Source organism: Urocitellus parryii, chromosome 2 (assembly GCF_045843805.1).
Source record: "Urocitellus parryii isolate mUroPar1 chromosome 2, mUroPar1.hap1, whole genome shotgun sequence".
In the NCBI taxonomy this organism is placed as follows: Eukaryota; Metazoa; Chordata; class Mammalia; order Rodentia; family Sciuridae; genus Urocitellus; species Urocitellus parryii.
This window is the reverse complement of record NC_135532.1, coordinates 215951159-215968744: the sequence shown is the minus strand read 5'-3', so window position 1 is coordinate 215968744 and position 17586 is coordinate 215951159. Positions and strand designations below refer to the sequence as shown.

At 41.0% G+C, this 17586-nt stretch overlaps 1 protein-coding gene across 1 annotated transcript in view; it reads right to left on the bottom strand.

Annotated features, from left to right (window-relative positions):
- Ifnar2 (interferon alpha and beta receptor subunit 2) overlaps window positions 1-17586 on the bottom strand; it is a 32122-nt gene that overhangs the window by 9660 nt on the left and 4876 nt on the right. The window contains exons 2-7 of the mRNA XM_026393545.2: window positions 10373-10464; window positions 9276-9317; window positions 8043-8157; window positions 6343-6512; window positions 4247-4404; window positions 833-1001 (exon numbers count right to left, since the gene is read on the bottom strand). Coding sequence (XP_026249330.2) covers window positions 833-1001; window positions 4247-4404; window positions 6343-6512; window positions 8043-8157; window positions 9276-9317; window positions 10373-10430 — 712 coding nt within the window. The 5' untranslated portion in view covers window positions 10431-10464. The remainder of the gene's footprint in view (window positions 1-832; window positions 1002-4246; window positions 4405-6342; window positions 6513-8042; window positions 8158-9275; window positions 9318-10372; window positions 10465-17586) is intronic.

Below are 17586 nucleotides of genomic sequence, written 5' to 3'. Positions count from 1 at the left end.
AAAAAGAACATAATTACATGAATTTCTTCTGTGTTTGTAAGAGCTAAAGGGAAAAAGATTCTGTGAGTTTTTGGTTTTCTCTTGTTTAACTGATATTGTAAAAACAACTGAAACGAGAGGATTGAGATTCTTTTTCCTTTAAAATCAGCCCACATGTGTATCATTCAGCTTTGAGGAACACGAGAGGACAAAATCACACTGTGCTATGGCCGCAGCCAGTTGCAGCCAGGCACTGCTGCATGTCTTACTGCATGTGCAACAACCATGCCACTTAGAGTCATCTCCTTACACATCCCACTTATCTTACTCTGGTAAAGCAGAACATTAAAGATACTTCCACCAGGGCTGGGAGGATTAGAAGAGCTTCTTGCCAGAAGACCTTTCATAGATTTTTCCCTTTTGTTACAACAATATATATTGGCAATAGAGTGACTTCCTGAGAAAATAACCAGCAGGGAAAACTCCTAAGCTCTATCATTCTCCTGCACACTTCTGCACACAGAAGAGGGTTCAAGATCACACTGTTAGCTATTCTGGTGTTTTTGCAACAGAAAGGCTTTCCACCTTCATCATTCACCTTCTCCTCCTTGCTGGCAAGGCTCAGCTCGCCCTCATCTGTGAGCTAGAGTCAATGCTCCTGGGAGCCAGGTCTTACCTACAGACCATACCCAGCCTCAGGCAGCCAGCTAGTGGGCACCCTCCCATGCCTCTGCATGCAGTTGCTTCAAGCAATTTCAGCATGCCATGAATTCCACATTCTTTGCTTTCAATAGGTTTTCTTCAGAGTAAACCTATTGAAATTTCAAAACATGATTTTCAGAAAGCAACACACCTGATTCCTGGTCAAGGCGAAGGAAGGTGCATTTTGAGGAAGACTGTATTCTTGTTTCCAGATATTTAGGTTTAAAATAAACAGATATACAGTAGTTTGTGTTTGGAATTAAATTGTCAATGACATAGTTGAAATTTCCAGTGGTGTTTCCATTTATTTTGGGTTCATGCTGTAAAAAGAAGCAAAAAAAAAAAAAAAAACTTATTAAGACTCACATGAGACTTTCATTTGGAGGTAGCTCTGTAAGAGACTCCTTGAGGTTCCATCTTCAAATTTCAAATAGGGTTAGAAATATCACATTAGGTTAGAAAACTACATGTATTTATGCCTAGGCACACACATATATGAAAACCATAAAATCTAGTCTACCAACTTCATTATACACATGAGGAGAAAAGGTCCCAAAGATGATAAAGGTCTCTAGCCTGCCATTTTTCAAGATGATCTTGTTGAATTGATAATGTGTACCTAGTTTACACTTCAGAAAGGACTTCCACTAGGGTAACTCCTCTGACTCTCAAAACAGCCTAGGCATCATTCCATCCTGCAGATATGGGAACTGCAGCTGAAGTGGCCAAGTGACTTCTCCAGGTCACAGAGCTCATCTGCAGCCACGCCCTGAGGCTGCTGGCTAACTCACCCCACCCCTTCCTTTCCCCTGCAGTTTGGTTTCACTTTGGAATTAAAAAGATGTTAGGAAGGCTCTTTCCTGAATAACAATTTTTTTAAAAAATTTCATTCTATAGTTTCTAAAATATATTCTCACCAGCAGTTCTGTAAATTGGGATTTCTAGCAGTTCGAAGGCAGCCTTTGGTGATGATATGTTTCTCTACGTTTCTTTGGGAAGGAGAAGGAGCTATTAAATAGACACACACAAAACAAAGTCAAAGCTCATGCGTGGAAGTAAGTAATGAAGAAGGAAAACGTGACAAAGAGTGGAAACAGCGTGGTGGGAGGGCTCTTGCCTCCCACGGAAAAGCACAACGTGGCGGAGGACAGAACATCTGGGATCCATGGGGCCTTGAGCAAGTCTGTACTGCTGACTTCCTATTTCCCATCAAGCAAACAGAAGTTCCCACAATGGTCCTGTGCTGTGGTTTGAGCATGGTTTTGAGTGTCCCTCAAGCATTCATGTGTGGAAATTTAATCCTTACTGTGAGGTAGTAAGAGTCCTGAAAATTGACTCTAGTGTTTAGAGGAAGGGCCTATGGGAGGTGATTAGTACTGGTTAAGTTCACCAGGGTGGAGCCCCAGGTTGAATACAGGTGGTTTGATGAGAGAAAAAGACCATAAGAGACACACATTCTTGCTGTTTCTGACCATGTGATGCCCTCTGTCACTTCCAGACTCTGCCAGCAAGAAGGCCATCATCAGAAGCAATCTCTCAACCTTGGACCTCTAGAGCCATGAGCCCAAATTATCCTCTTTTCTCTACAAGGTATTTAACTTCAGGTATTTTGTTATAATAACAGAAAATGTACAAAGAGACCCTCCTTTATACATCTGTGTTGCACAATCCACTCCTGTGACTGGCAATGCTCCCAGCCACTTCTGGAGATCCCACCCACTGCAGTTATGCTAGGACATTGCTCTAGCAACCTCCCCTGAGACTTCTCATCTGCATGTGAACATGCTACAATTTCTCTCATCTTAAAAAGTCTCTCCCTTCACTCCATCTTCCCTTTTCCTCCACCTACCAGTTCATTTCCCTTATTCTCATTATTGAAAAACTCCTCAGAAGAATGAGCTCTCTAATCCTTCTCCCTCTTTCTAGAACTCACTCCAACCAGCCCTTTGCCCCATGACTCACCAAAGCTGCTCTAATCTAGAGTCTGATCTCAGGGCCTTCAATACGCAGGAGTGAGTGGTTTCCCAGGACCCCTCTTTAGCTGGGAGATCACCACTGAACACTTGGTACATCCAACTCCTGCCCCAGATCTCCTTTTAGGTGCCTTGAACTTGACATGTCTCAAACTGAGCTGCCATCCGACTCTCACCAACTTCATCCATAATCTTCCCTATTTTAGTTAATGACAAGTCCAAGTGATGGAGTCCTAACTTCCTTCTTCTTTTACCTCATTATGAATCTGACTTAACTGAAAATAACTGTGCTCCACTTGCAAACCCCATGCAGAATTTGATTGCTTCTCATTACCTCCACTACCACCAAATAATCCAAGCATCTCTCCCTTTCTCTCTCTCTCTCTCTCTCTCTCTCTCTCTCTCTCTCTCACACACTCTGCCCCTCCCCTCACCTGGGAAGTAACCTTTTTTTTTTTAACAAAAAATGTAATTTAAAGAAGATGCCTGTCAACTATAGTTTTCCTCTTACAGTGGTGTTAATTGTCTAATAAGCATTTTAGAAATATTAATTTGTAATAGTTCATGGCTCATGGTTGGAATATAAAGAGACGGGGCTGAAACATAATAGTTAATGGTATCTGACACAGTCCTTGAGTCATACAAACTTATTTTTCTCCTATTATTTTGTTCTCTTTTCCTAGGGTGTTGATTATAATCCCATGTGGATATTAAAGGAAAATGATAGTAATTATATAGTTTATTGCTGCTTATTAAGTGATTACCATCCAAATAGTATCTCAACTTTGACTTCTGCCACCTATGGTCTGTCCTTACGTACCAGCCAGGACATCCTGTTAGGTCAGTGGCTGCTTCTCTCATACTCAGGAGACCTGGAATCACAAAGCCCTCCAAGGTCTGATTTCATTCTCTCTTGGACCTTACCCATCCTGTTTTCTTTACTCCAGTCACCTCCTCCTGCCATTTCTCAAGTGAGCCACCAGGCCCACTTCAACCTCACTGCCTCTGAACTTCCTGTGCCCTTGGTTTGAAGTGCCCCTGCCCTAATCCTGAGGGCTGGTCTTAGTGCAAGGCTCAACTGGCAAAGGGCTCTGCAAATAAAAGATGCTAATAGAGCAAGGCCTACTGGTAAGTACCAGGGTCACCCAGAGGTTACTGACATCCAGTTGGGTCCTTTGGGGAGATTGGGTGGGGACAGAACTGCTGGAAAGTGCCACTTTCTGTGATGTGTCTGAGGAATGGAGAGGCAGCAACAGGTGTTTTCCATGCATGGCTCAGCTAAACTGCCCTTTCAAGGAAATATCACCCTGGCTTGCTGAGATTTGGCCATCCCCCCATCTACGCCACACACTTCTCTCTTCTGTGTCCCCCGATGCTGTGTGCATGGCTTATTCTCTTAAAGAGCTCACAACTGGGCTAAATCAAGATATCTCAGCAATAAACAGACTTCTTCTTTCCTAAATTTAGGCCACATTCAAGCCCAGACCCATTGGTTTGAATTTCGCAACTACACATTTCTGTTTTTGAGAGTTGAGTCTGTTAGTGCCCACTCAGAACTGTTTTGAGCCTGGTGTCGGAGACCACTTACTTACCATCTTAACAATCCCCATGGACTCTTCTTTGATGCAAAGTGATAAATGGTGCTGTATTTCTTCCCCATAAATCTTGGGAACAATAGGTGGAAATTTCACTATCACATTAATGTGGTCTGTAAAACCAACAATCTCAAACTCCGGTGGCTCATATAATACTGTTTAGAAAACAGAAAGAAAATCCCACCTGAGTTGATGACTGCATATCAACAACACCCCCTGTTGTTTGAACATGGTTATTTTGCCAATTTTTGTTCTGTCTTCTAAACAAAATTAAAAATGACTCATTTTTATATTTCAATAATGAAATGTACTACTACTAACACTTAATCATTGTAGAAAATATGTATAGGCAATTGTCTTAATCATCTTTTGTGTATATATAAATACATGCATATTCACATGCATTAACTAAACGAGGATACACATATTTACAAACATAAATATGCATATATACACACACATACACACACATTTATATAAACTAAAATTAAATAACTTAACCTACACTGTTTTTATGACAAATAATTTCACTTAACCACATTTTATAAACATATTGACACATATTTACCTACATCAAAGGCCAGTCTGCAAATTTATTAAAGATTATAAACAGAGATGAAGAAGAATATGAGCCAGAGACCATATGTGGTTCACAAAACTCTAAACTATTCCTTCTTTGGTCCTTTACAGAAAGTCTTCCAGTCCCCTACACCATAATTGTTTATGGTTAATTCAGTTCCTCCAAGTGGCTGAACTGTGATTTAACCAATTCACTATTTTGAACATTTAGATTATCTCTACTTTTCTGAACGGAACTGAGGTATCAGTAAATATTTTTGGAACTAAATCTTTGCATTTGTCCTAATGTTGTCTTTAGGGCAAAGTGGAATTCTGGATTTGAGCACACACATGCTCAGGTTTTTGGGGGGGTGGGTGGGTACCGGGCATTGAACTTAGGGGCACTCGACCACTGAGACTCATCCCCAACCCTATTTTGTATTTTATTTAGAGGCAGGGTCTCACTGAATTACTTAGTGCCTTGCTTTTGCTGAGGCTGGCTTTGAACTCCTGATCCTCCTGCCTCCCCAGCCCCTGGGATTACAGGTGTGCGCCACGGCACCTGGCAGTGCTCACGTTTTTAATACCACTGCCCAATACCTACAGAAGGACTGTGTCCAAGGACACTCTGCATTCCTTCTAGTCCTCTCTCTTTATGTACTTTTCATATTTGTCATTTGGACCACGAAAAAGACCTCATTATTACTTCATTACACATTCTTCAACAATCCCAACACCACAGTCTATATACTGTGCTCTCCTTTCCTTTCTACATATACACACAGATATGACTGTTCGTTCCAAAGGTGCACTCCTGTTCATCAGTCTCACAAGCATGGGATTCAGCCATCATCACGACTTTGTGAAAACTCTGTGTGTGTGTGTGTGTGTGTGTGTGTGTGTGTGTACACTCCCACCCACCCTGTAACAGGGCCAAAGCTGACCCGTTCTCTTGGAAACAAGTTGAAATTTGGAAAACTGAAAAAAGTGATGAAGCTGGACCTATTAATGCAAATACCTTAGGGTGTAGACACTGGGTACAGAGAAAGGAAGGATGAAGGAGACCTATGCTCTTTGCCTCTGTGCTGCTTTGGGCCCTAGCTGTATACACATCTGGGTGTTTGCACGTGCAAGATTTAGCAGTTGAGTTTCAATCTGAGGTGGGGTTGTGGTACAAGGGCAATACTGGCCCAAAGAAGCCTGATGTTTAGATACAAGGTACTTGAACCCTGCTCCTCACTTCCTGTCAGAATGCAAAGTGAACAGAAAAATAGCAGCTACTAATGCCCAGGAGAGCTTGCTTTGCAGAGATCTGGAGCCACCATCTGCAAAGAACAGGTTCCATTCTCAGGTAAGAAAGCTGAGACTCAGAGCAGCTCTAGTAACTAGTCCCTGTTACAGAATGAGGAAATAGCAAGCCACAAGGAAGCCTAGCTCTGAATCCAAGACACCTTTGCAGCCCTTCCTTTCTCATGGCAGAGCAAATAATGATGATCATGAGGAGGAGGAAGCCATAGAGAAACAAATTGACTCACTGTTGGTGGACAAGGTGGAGCTGGTGCAGTTGAATAGCATTGCTTTCCCTCGGAATCCCTGCACTTTGAGAACATAAGTCTCATATGCTTGTTTCCACACATCCGTTACATCACAAAATGGCGTGGTGACATTTGTACAGCTCTCAATAATCTCCATACCGCCTGGTTTACTTTGGAAAGGAAAGAAATGGAAAATGGAAAACTTCAGCATTTTAGGTATTTAGAATCCAGTCTGTGTGCCCCACTTCCTCATTTCCTTTAGGGCCCTGCACAAATAACGTCTTCCCTAACCACCTTATTGGAAATTCAACACTTGATCCTTTCCCCACCCCCACCCCTCAATCCCTCTTACCCTTTCAACATTTTTCTTCATAGTATTTATCTCCACTTGTCACATTATACCTGTATTTGTTTAATGATGTCTCCACTTTCAGAATTTCAGCCCACAGAGGGTAGGGACTTTGGCTCACAGATGGATCTACTGGCATATAGTAGTTGCTCAGCAAATATTTGCTGGATGAATTAATGAATGAACCTTGGGCTTTCATCATAGAGGCCTTAGATCTTTCTCCCCCTTCAGGACAATAATGACTGCTTTTCCAGAGACTCCCTCCCTCCCTCTCTAGCTGAAAGCCACATGGTCTGGTCCTAATTCATCCCTGAGCTAGTTTAGAGACAATACAGATATCTGTTGTACCAAGCCACAGAAAGGTAGGTAGACAACACATGTGAGCACTCAGTGCAGAGAGAAATTTTAAGGCTTTAGCAGGCAGAGGAGAAACTCACAACACGTCCTCCCCTGGGCCAGCAGCAACAGCTACAAGCCAAATAGACCATCAGCTAAAGGACACTCCAAGGGACTATTGGATCAAAGGAACCACTTATGGTAGCAATGTCAGATGCGGGAAGAAGGGAGACAAAGAAGTTTTCCATCCATTATGTCACTGATTTTTGAAACACCCCTAAGTGGTGGCATTAACACACAGAGGCTGAGCCCCAAGCTGAGTGTCAAGCTGGTCAAGGATCATACCATCTTAGTACTCAGCATGTGCTGGATTGGTCCAGACTTCTCTCTGGTGTCCCACATGCCTCTTTGAGTAAAGAAAACTGAACATAAACCATCAATATGGTCAATAGACCTTTGGACTTTTGGAAAACACAGGACTTTTAAACATTCAGATTGACTGAATTAGATAAATCATTTGTGAGAACCCTATAACTGTTTTGCTTCTGAGGTTCTGACAGGTAGATATTGACTTTGGTAATAAATACTGCTTTGTCAAAAGTAGCTTTGGATTATGGAAGCATTCAAATTAATTAAAAACAAATGGGTGACAAAACTATTTCCTTCCTTTACTGCCACAAAAATACTCTGTAATATAATTTTCTTTGTTTACTTTAGTTGCATTAAAAAAAGGAAACAAAACAAACCAGGAGAGAATACAGTAGACTTTACATGACAAGAAGTTCAAATTGAGCACAATATTTAATTTTATACACCTCCTCTATTTTATCACATTGTTACTAGTTCTATAATTATTATATTTGCTAATAAACACATATGTGAGTATGAAAAGAAAAAAAATGAATGGGTGTTTTACCTTTGGTCAAAAAGACTCCAATAAACAATGGGGCGGGGGAAGACACCACATAATCAAAAGATGATATGTTTAGCAAGAGAAAAATGAGATGTAACCAACCTCATGACTGTATACCATAATGTATAGTGAGTTGGCACGGTGGATTGTTTTTCTAATTCCCACGATAGAATTAACCGGAAATCTCGAAATGTCATCTTTAAATTACAATTTCCATCTGAAAGACATAAAGAGAACAGAAGGAGAAAAGAGGCTTTCTGGCCACTGTTCAGTCTGTCCCTTGGGATCTAGGACTGGGGCCTCTGCAGAGAGGAGTCTTCTGGAAGCCTGGTATCTTGGAAACTCCAGACATGGGAAATTAACTAATACAGCTTATTAATGAGTAATATGCTGTCAGGGTAGCAAAGCTTAGGAACCAAGAATTCGGCACTGTGTAAACAGAATTTGGACTGAAGGGCTCCTCCAATCAGGGACTTTCTGTAGCTCACCAGACCAAAAGGATCCAGTTCATCCTGGACTCTTGGTATGCTTCCCACTCCCTTCCGGCTCCTCCAGAGGCAGTTCAGCTCGGCCCACTGCAAGTTTTCCTTCCTCTGGATTCTCCCTGCACTAATCCCCTGGTCACGGGTAGGAGGGCATCTAATGTGTGCTCAGACTGGTCCTTCCTGGGCATTGAAGCCCCACAACAATGCTAAGTCACGAAATTTTCTAGACCGTGAGATTAGTTACGCGGTGGCAGGCACTGGAAAGTGGCAATGGCGAATGGGACTAATGCTCCTCTTGTCAAATCCTGATTTTCTTTGGGAAAATTTTGAAAGATCACCTAAGTTTTCTGTGGTTAAGACCCAAGGCCTTTGCTTCCTGGTTGCTACCTCCTCATCCCCACCATTTAGCAGAAGGCGATACATACATTTAATATGGGAAGCTATTGAAGTTTTGTAGACAGATTTATATATGCAGGTAAGATTTAATGAAAGATTATTTTTCTTTATTTGGAACCAGCAGGTGGAAGAATGTAAATTAAATAGAAATTATTTTTTTGTTTGGCGTAGGGTGTCTCCTTATTCTTCTCTTAGTGAGACTACTGGGAGCTAGATATTTTTTCAAGGGGTTTGTAAATGATCTCTAGTATCAATTTCTTATAATAGTTTTGTGGGACAAACAAGAAAATCAAGAGTTGTTAATTTGACCTCCTTTTACAGAAAAAGGATTCTAATAAAATAAGCAATGTATTTGGGATCAAAAAATCAAATTTCCCATATTTTATACATCTGAATGGTCACCCCAACACTTTGATCCTATCCAATATTTAGTCAAGCCAAGAACATCTCTTACCAGGAAGGTTGTGTGAAGTGACGAACGTTAGACTCAGGTACACTAGGAAGAAGAAAAACAAGTTACAGAAGCAACAATGTTTACTCTGGGCTCACCCTAAAACAATCTAGGTTTGATATTCTTTTACACTCATGTATTAATATTGGATTGAGACTTTGTTGTACTAATAAAAATACTCAAGTAAATGGTTCTTAGTTGACATTGGTACCATGACACATGGTCCAAGCAGTGTCCTGAGGGGGTCCAAAATAAGAGATGGATTTGGGAGCTGGTACTCACAATCAGGGTTGGGCTGACTGAGGGAGTTTCCTAAGAAGCAGTTATCTATCTGAAAAAAAATTCTCAGGTATGAATAAGCATATTGCTAACCAACACACTTTAAAGGGTGGTAGAAGAAGAAAGCGTATTTTAAAGGGAATTGGTGAGTCTCATCCCCTGAGGTTGGGGGGCATCTGTTTTCTGGGTATCACAATGGCTTTAGGGGATATGGGGCCCCTGGCATTTTTAGAGGTGGAGACCAAGGATGCTGTACATTGCGCAGTGCGTGGACAGTCTACACTTGTCCGTGAACGGATGCCTACTGATGAAATATGGAACAGAAGACACTAAGATACTGAACTATTATCAGAAAGAAGGCAGAGAAAAGGCATGAATGAATAGGACTCCAGGGAAAAATAAAAAAGATCAATAATAAATGAAATGCAGAAACCTAAGTTTAGGGATGATTTTTCTCTGGGGGAATGGAAAGAGAGAAGGGGTTTGGCCTCTTCCCAAATATAGGGGTAGGGTGATAAACTCCACAATGGATTGGAGTGAGGATAGCAGGAGAAATCACTCTTTCAGTTGTACACAAGGGCAGTCCCCAACAGTGTTGTGGCTTATGTTTTTCCTGCTCATCTGTTTGGTTCCCTATAATTAATATTAGGCAGAAACCCATATTGAATCCAAGCCATTGGCACTGACTTACTACCTTCTGCTGAACCCCTGATACTGGGGCGGGTCCATCTGGGTCCTCCAGCCTAGGAAATCTGTTTGCTCTCTGGGTGAAGAACACAATGGCATGCTCTTAAACACCCGGGGTGAAAAGCAGCACTTACCCATGAGGCACAAATTGCGTGATCTGACAGCTGAAGAACCGTGGCTCAGGAGCATCATTGTTAGTTGTTAAGTCCTTTCTTCATTTTCACATCTGAAAGGAAAACCAACATTAGGTGTTCAAAATTCTGAAGTTCTAATTAAATTATAAGAATAAAAATGGGGGCAAAGACATGACAATAAAAGGTCAGCAAGAGGGCTGGGGATACAGCTCAGCTGGTAGGGTGCTTCCCTCACCTCACATACACAGGCCATGGGTTCAATCCCCAGCAGCTAAAATAAATAAATAAATAAATAAATAAATAAAGTTCAGCAAGAAAGAGGGAACTTCCTGGCTCCAGCCTTTCCAAGCCTGCCAAGAAGCTGAATCATTTACCCCATTTACTCAAACAGCTCTGGCACCGATTCCTTAGCTAGTCATGGTCATTTGGTTAAAAAAAAATTTTAAATCCATTACAAAAATGTGAAGAGTCTTGTTCCTCTCAGAAAACTTTTATTTTGGTGAATCCTTTATGCATAGCAAAAACAAATATATATTCTGATTTTCTCCCTCTTTTTAGGCAAGAGATAGTATGTACAGACTCTATTCTTGATTTTTTCCACTTCATATATATCTGGGAAGCACTTCCATCCAAGAAAATTTTCTTGCTTTTGTTTTAAAAATAGTTTCATGATGTTCTCTTCTATGGACATACTATAATTTATGTAACTAGTCCCCTATAATGGACATTTGAATTGTTTCTAATCTGTTCTGCAAGGAATTCTCTTAGACACATATCATTTTGCACATGTGAAAGTCTAAACACAGGCAGACTTTCAGATGTAGGATTGCTAGGTACTAGGATTTGAATGTGTCCTCTAAAGTTCATGTACTAGAGAGTTAATCCACAATTCAACAGCTGAGAAAGTGAGAATGGATTAACCTTGATATTGAGGAAGGTTTATTATGGAGAGAGTTTGTTGTAAATGCAAGTTTGGTCCTCTCTTGCTTTCATGCCATGTGATGTCCACATTATGATGCAGCAAGAAGACCCTCACCACATATGGATGGCCCCTTGACCTTGGACTTCCTAGCCTCTAACACCATAAGCAAAATTAATTTCCATTCAATATAAATTATCCAGCCTGTGGCACTGTGGCATGAAATGGGCTAAGACACTAAGCAAAGGGCATAGGAGCCAGGGTTGTGACAGCAAACCGCAGAGCCCAGTTAAGATAATTTCAGAATGACTTTAATCAAAGGACTATGTATAAATGTGTGAGCAAAACGCAGGCAGGCCATAGGGGAGCATGCAGTTCCTCCAGATAACAACAGGGGGCGGTGGCGGGGCTGTTACCACTCAGGACTTGAAGGGAAAAGGAGAAGGTGCTAATACTGGAATTTGGAAGCAGAGAATCCTGTGAGGAGCTGACAGGAGGCCCAGGTGACTGCAGGGAAGGGATCAGGGATAAATATCCTTCTTTTCTCCTTTTCTTTTCTTGGGGTTTCCCATTAGCTAATCAGAAGCTTTGGGGCAAAGGGGCAGTGGTTCTCTACTGGACAAGAGCCTGGGCAAAGTGGAGGGCAGGGAAGGTGGAAGGGGTGTCTGGAGAGGTAGTTAGAAGGGACCTGGCCTTGGGGCTATGAATTTGTCATTTTGATAAAAACTGCCATACTGCTTGCCCTTGGGCTGCACCAATTTACATAACTACCTGAAATGCGTGAGAACTTCTGCTTCCCCACAGTGTTTTCATAGAGGTATCACCAAGCTTTTTATCAGATTTCTAAGTGCAAAAATGTCCTCACACTAACATTAATTTGCATTTCTTTTATTCTGAGATTAAGTGTCCTTTCTTATATTTAAGAGCTCTTTGTATCTCCTTTCCTGTTAACTGTCTATTCCAACTTTTGCCCATTTTTCTATTGAGTTGTGGTCCTCTTCTTATTAATTTGCAGGAACTTCTTTTTAAGTACGAGGGAAACTGATCCTGATGATATGAATCACATCTTTTTCTCTCTCTCTCTCTCTCTCTCTCTCTCTCTCTCTCTGTTCTCCTAGTTTGTCACTTGCCTTTTGACTAGCTTGTGCTGTTTTTTTGTTTTTGTTTTTTAAACCACTCAGAAGTTTCTAAGTTTTGTTTCCAGATTTAAAGGTACCATTGGCCTGCCGTGTTTGTGTGCGAGTTTTCCATCTGTGGATTCAACCAACGTTGAAATATTATATGCAACCCAGAGATTACTTAAAACATACCACAGGACGTGTTATATGCAAACACTATGCCATTTTATGCAAAGGAGTTGAGCATCTGTGGAGCTGGGTGTCCATAGTGGATGCTGGAACCAGCCCCAAGGACACTGAGCAAGGACTATTTTCTTCCTCATCCTCTGGGTTCTGAGTCTTAGAGTCTTCCCTACTCCAAGGTGAGATGGGAATTTTTCAAGGAGCCCCAATCACTTATGTCCTTCTTTCTTTCAGACCTTTTTTCTCCATCCAAGCAATTAGGTCCTATAGGTTCTGTCTTCAGTCCCCCCAAATATTAAGGCAGTACTGAGCCCCCTGTCAAAACGGGAAAGGACTGTGAAGCAGCAAACAGAGCTCAAGCTACAAACAACTTGACTTTATAAGTCTCATTTATTTATTTTTATTGGTACTGGGGATTGAATCCAGGGGTGCTTAAGCACTGAGTCACATCTCAGCCCTTTTTAAAAATATTTTACTTTGAGACAGGGTCTCACTAAGTTGCTGAGGCTGGCTTTAATAATTTCATAATTTCCTCCTGCCTCAGCCTTCCGAGTGCTGTCGTTATAGGCATGCACCACTATGCCCCACTAAAAATTCTCTTGACTGCCATGGTTCCCACTCATGGTATTCTTTTAGAAAAATCCAAGACACCTCAAGTTAAAATTTCTACTCCTGATGCAAACTCATGCCCATGAAATACCCAGGCACCTTTCTTCACAATTTATCCCATAATATATTCCAACATCTGCTGGAATATCTTTGTGATATATGTTGTCATCTTTCCTGTCATACCTCCATGGCAGCATGGTTATGGACATTCCTCTAGATGCAGGGCACACCTGGAATTGGAGAATGTCACATCTGAGGTTACTGAGTTTTGCTTCAACATCTGACCTGAGCTCTCCTTCATCCTGCTGCTTTTTTTCTGATCATGGTACATCTTTGTCATGTGTCTGAAGCAAGACTCAGTCTCTTCAGGAGCCAAGAAAACACTTGTGCGCACACACATACCCACACACACACAAACACACACAGACTACAAGCCCTGCTTACCCCCTCTAGTTCACGGAATGCCTCCTTCCTTGCTGTGTTCCTGGTGACCCATTGTCTACTTTGAACCAGATAATTACTTATTTGCAAAATCTAATTTTGAGTTTTTGGAGTCCAGCCTGAATTGTTAATAAGGCTCCTTAAAACTCTCCCTATGAATAGATCATTCTTCCTAATGCGAGCTCTGCTGTCTCATTTCTGAAGCCTGGGCATCTCAGTCCATCAGGGCCTGGCATGTAGAAGGGTCCTACACTTGGTTTAATGCTCTCCTGCGGCCATCTTAAAATTCCTAATAATTTCATCTTTGAATCTGTGTTTGTTACTGCCGGCAATTTGGTGCACACAGAGGGCTGGGAGCTTCAGCTCATATTTGGATCACTTCCCCGTCCCCAACAGGATGGGCTCTCTGTGCCCCTGACTGCTGCTACCCTTTGGGTGACCCTGACTGCTGCTACCCTTTGGTTGGGTGTCAACTGCATCAAACTGGAAGAGGGCCCAGCATTCCCTGGAGCCCTCCTGGTGCCAGTCCTGGGAGGTCACGGTTTGGTGCTCCTGTCCCGCCATGGACTATGCCAGGTAGAGCAGAGGCTATTCTCTCTGGGCTGGCAGTGCTCCTGTCCTGCCATGGACTATGCCAGGTAGAGCAGAGGCTATTCTCTCTGGGCTGGCAGTGCATGCCTCACCCAGGGACAGCTGGCTGGAGGTTGGGTCTGGTTGAAATAATCTCTAGATCATGCTTGACCCAGGTGCTAGCATATTCAGAGCAGTGGTTTAAAGACCCTTGGATGTGGCCAGTATGCTGTGGGTTAGGATGGTGGGTCCTTGGGAAAGGGAGATGTAAAGCTTGACTTCACCAGAGATAGAGGGAGTTAGCAAGAGGTGGATCCTGGCAATGTCAGGCCGCATCCTGGTACCCAAGGACACTCCCTTGGTTTGCATCTTCCTGAATCTAGCTTGAGTTTGCTTTTTCTAGCTGGCTTGAAGAAACTTCCCAACATATGTTACAAACCCCAATTCAGTGTTTTGTTGGAATTAAATGCTCTTTTATCTGCATTTAAATATGATAAATCTGATATCTGCACAATATGCACAACTGCTAAATTCATGCTAAATGATTAAAAATTTTACTTTTTGACTTAGAATGGCATTAAACAGGAAATTTAAAAATATGACAATGGGGGAGGGTAGAAAAAGGGAGGAAGAAAAGACTTCCTATTTTTCTCTTTAGTGACACTTGTCCTTGCTTTTTAAATGACTGGACCCTACATTTTTATTTGTTCTGGTGGACCCTGCAAATCATGCAGCCAGCTCAGTCTTAGCCCACCATGGCTTGACAGTATGCAAGCTCCAAAGACTGAATTTAAGGCTGTCACCAACTTCCCAGTTTCCCCTGGAGTCACTGTCCCCACCATCTGCTAAGCTCCAGACGTAGATCACCCCTGGCTTGGACTTCTACATTCTGGGGGTCTCTTACCTGGGAGCTGTCCTTGCCACTTACACACCAACAAACACTACTGATTTTCAAAGTTTAGCTCAAGCCTGGTTGAAATTCTTCTTCTCTGAATTCCAACTCCTCCTAAGTGAACAGACAGACAACCCTCAAGGAACCTGCTATCTCACCAACCCTGGTAGGCAGCATAACTGTCTTTTCTTCTATCCAGCTGGCCTGGGGGTTGGGACACTGCCAGGCAGCCCGTGAATAATGAATGGACTGGATTCAGAAATATTATACAAATACAATTCTACAACTTTTCCTGGAAATTAAAAAAATACAAAAGAGTACAGAGAAGAAAGTAACAATGATCCTTATTGCTACCATCCAGTATCAGTCATTAATACCTTCACATGTCTGTTTCAAGATTGTTTTTCCACATACATTTCTTGTTTCTGTAAAAATTCAACATGGTCATTAAAAAAATAAGGTCTAAAAGTACAGATTCCAGCATCCAAATATCATCATTCACATTGGGTGAACATGATCCCACAGATCTTCCTATGTCCTTCAATGCAAACGCAAGTGCACACACACACACACACACACACACACACACAGGGTTGATTTACAAATTTGAATCTACTTAGGAAAAAAAATGAAGCAAAGCTGAAGGAATTGTTGAAATATAAAACTTTTTTTGTCTGTCAGAAAGAACAGTGTGCTGCACTACCATATCCCTCTGAAGTTTAAAAAATTTTGAAAAACAGTAGGAAGTTATACTATTAAGTATTCACAGTACCTTTTAATTTGAAACCATATTTATTGATCCATGCTTTGAAAGATCAGAACATTAGCATTTTAATGTTTTTTCTCCCCCACTTTCTTTTCTTTCTTTTTTTCTGTATATACTTTGGTCTGGAATTATAAAAATTACATCTAGTCTACACACAATTTCTATAGATGTTCTGTATTGTTTCCACACTTAAATAGAATAAATACCACGTCTTCTGTATTTTTTTTTACTTCTGTTATCTCCTTATGTTCTCTCTTCTTGTAATATTTATTTTTTAGTTGTAGTTGGACACAAAACCTTGATTTTATTTATTTTTTATGTGGTGCTGAGAATCAGACGCAGGCAAGTGCTCTACTGGAGCCCCAGCCCCAGCCCTTCTATTATCTCTAATTGGCCATTTCCTGGAATTTGTTTTCCAGGCAGATTGTGCAGATTGTGTGTGTGTGTGTGTGTGTGTGTGTGTTTTCTTTCTTTCAGCAGGCTCATGGTGCTATACACTCTGCTCTACAGAGTTGTGAAGGTCCCCCGCTGACTTTCAACTTGAATGACAGAATCCCTTGGGGAAAGTTTCTTTCCCTTAGAACTTTACCCTTAAATCATTCATTCTGGCCTTTAGTGTTCCACTGATCGATTTTTTCTCCCTCTTTCAAGTTTTCTTCTTGCATTCCTAAATAGTTCTTTTTATTTGACTTGAAACCATTTAAAATATCTTGGTGCTGAACATTTCCATTTGAAAATTTCCTGGAAATGGCCAGTTCTTCAGTTTACAGACCACTTTTAAAAAAATCTTCATTTCAATTAATTTTTTTGTCCTATTTTTATTTGTACTATTGCACCATTTGTTGGTTTCTCTCTTCCAGGGATCCAATTATCCTAAATGCTTGGTTGTGTTTGGCCTATCTTCCAGATTAGATTCTTTCTCATTGATTTCATCTTGTCTCTTTCATCCCCAAGGGGGCTTACATCAAGCCTTTCCTCTACTAAAATATTTTAATACTTTCTCTCTTCTTTCCTCTAACTTATTTCTTCAGTTATTGTGTTTTCATGATCTTCAGTTTATTCCATTATGTCTGCAATCTTTCTTTTAATGTTCATTTAGATTTTTTCTCATTTTTGATATTGTTCAAATTTTTATTGAGTTGTTGTAGGGTGTACAAATTTCTTTGGTTTCAAGATATGTATGTGTGTGCGCACACACACACACACACACACACACACACACACGGGACTCCTTGCAAGAACAGCTCCTTCATGGTGCACTATCTTTTTGATAGGTTTTTGTATTCAATTTGCTAGAATTTTATTGAGAATTTTTGCATCTATGTTCATTAGAGATATTGATCTAAAGTTTTCTTTCTTTGATGTGTCTTTGCCTGGTTTTAGAATCAGGGTGATATTGGCCTCATAGAATGAGTTTGGAAGTGCTCCCTCTTTTTCTATTTCCTGAAATAAATTGGAGAGTATTGGTATTAGTTCTTCTTTAAAGGTCTTGTAGAACTCGGCTGTGTATCCATCTGGTCCTGGGCTCTTCTTGGTTGATAGGCTTCTGATAATGTCTTCTATTTCATCATTTGAAATTGATCTGTTTAAATTATGTATATCATCCAGATTCAATTTGGGCAAATCATATAGACTCTAGAAACTTGTCAATGCCTTCAATATTTTCTATTTTATTGGAGCACAAGTTTTCAAAATAATTTCTAATTATCTTCTTAT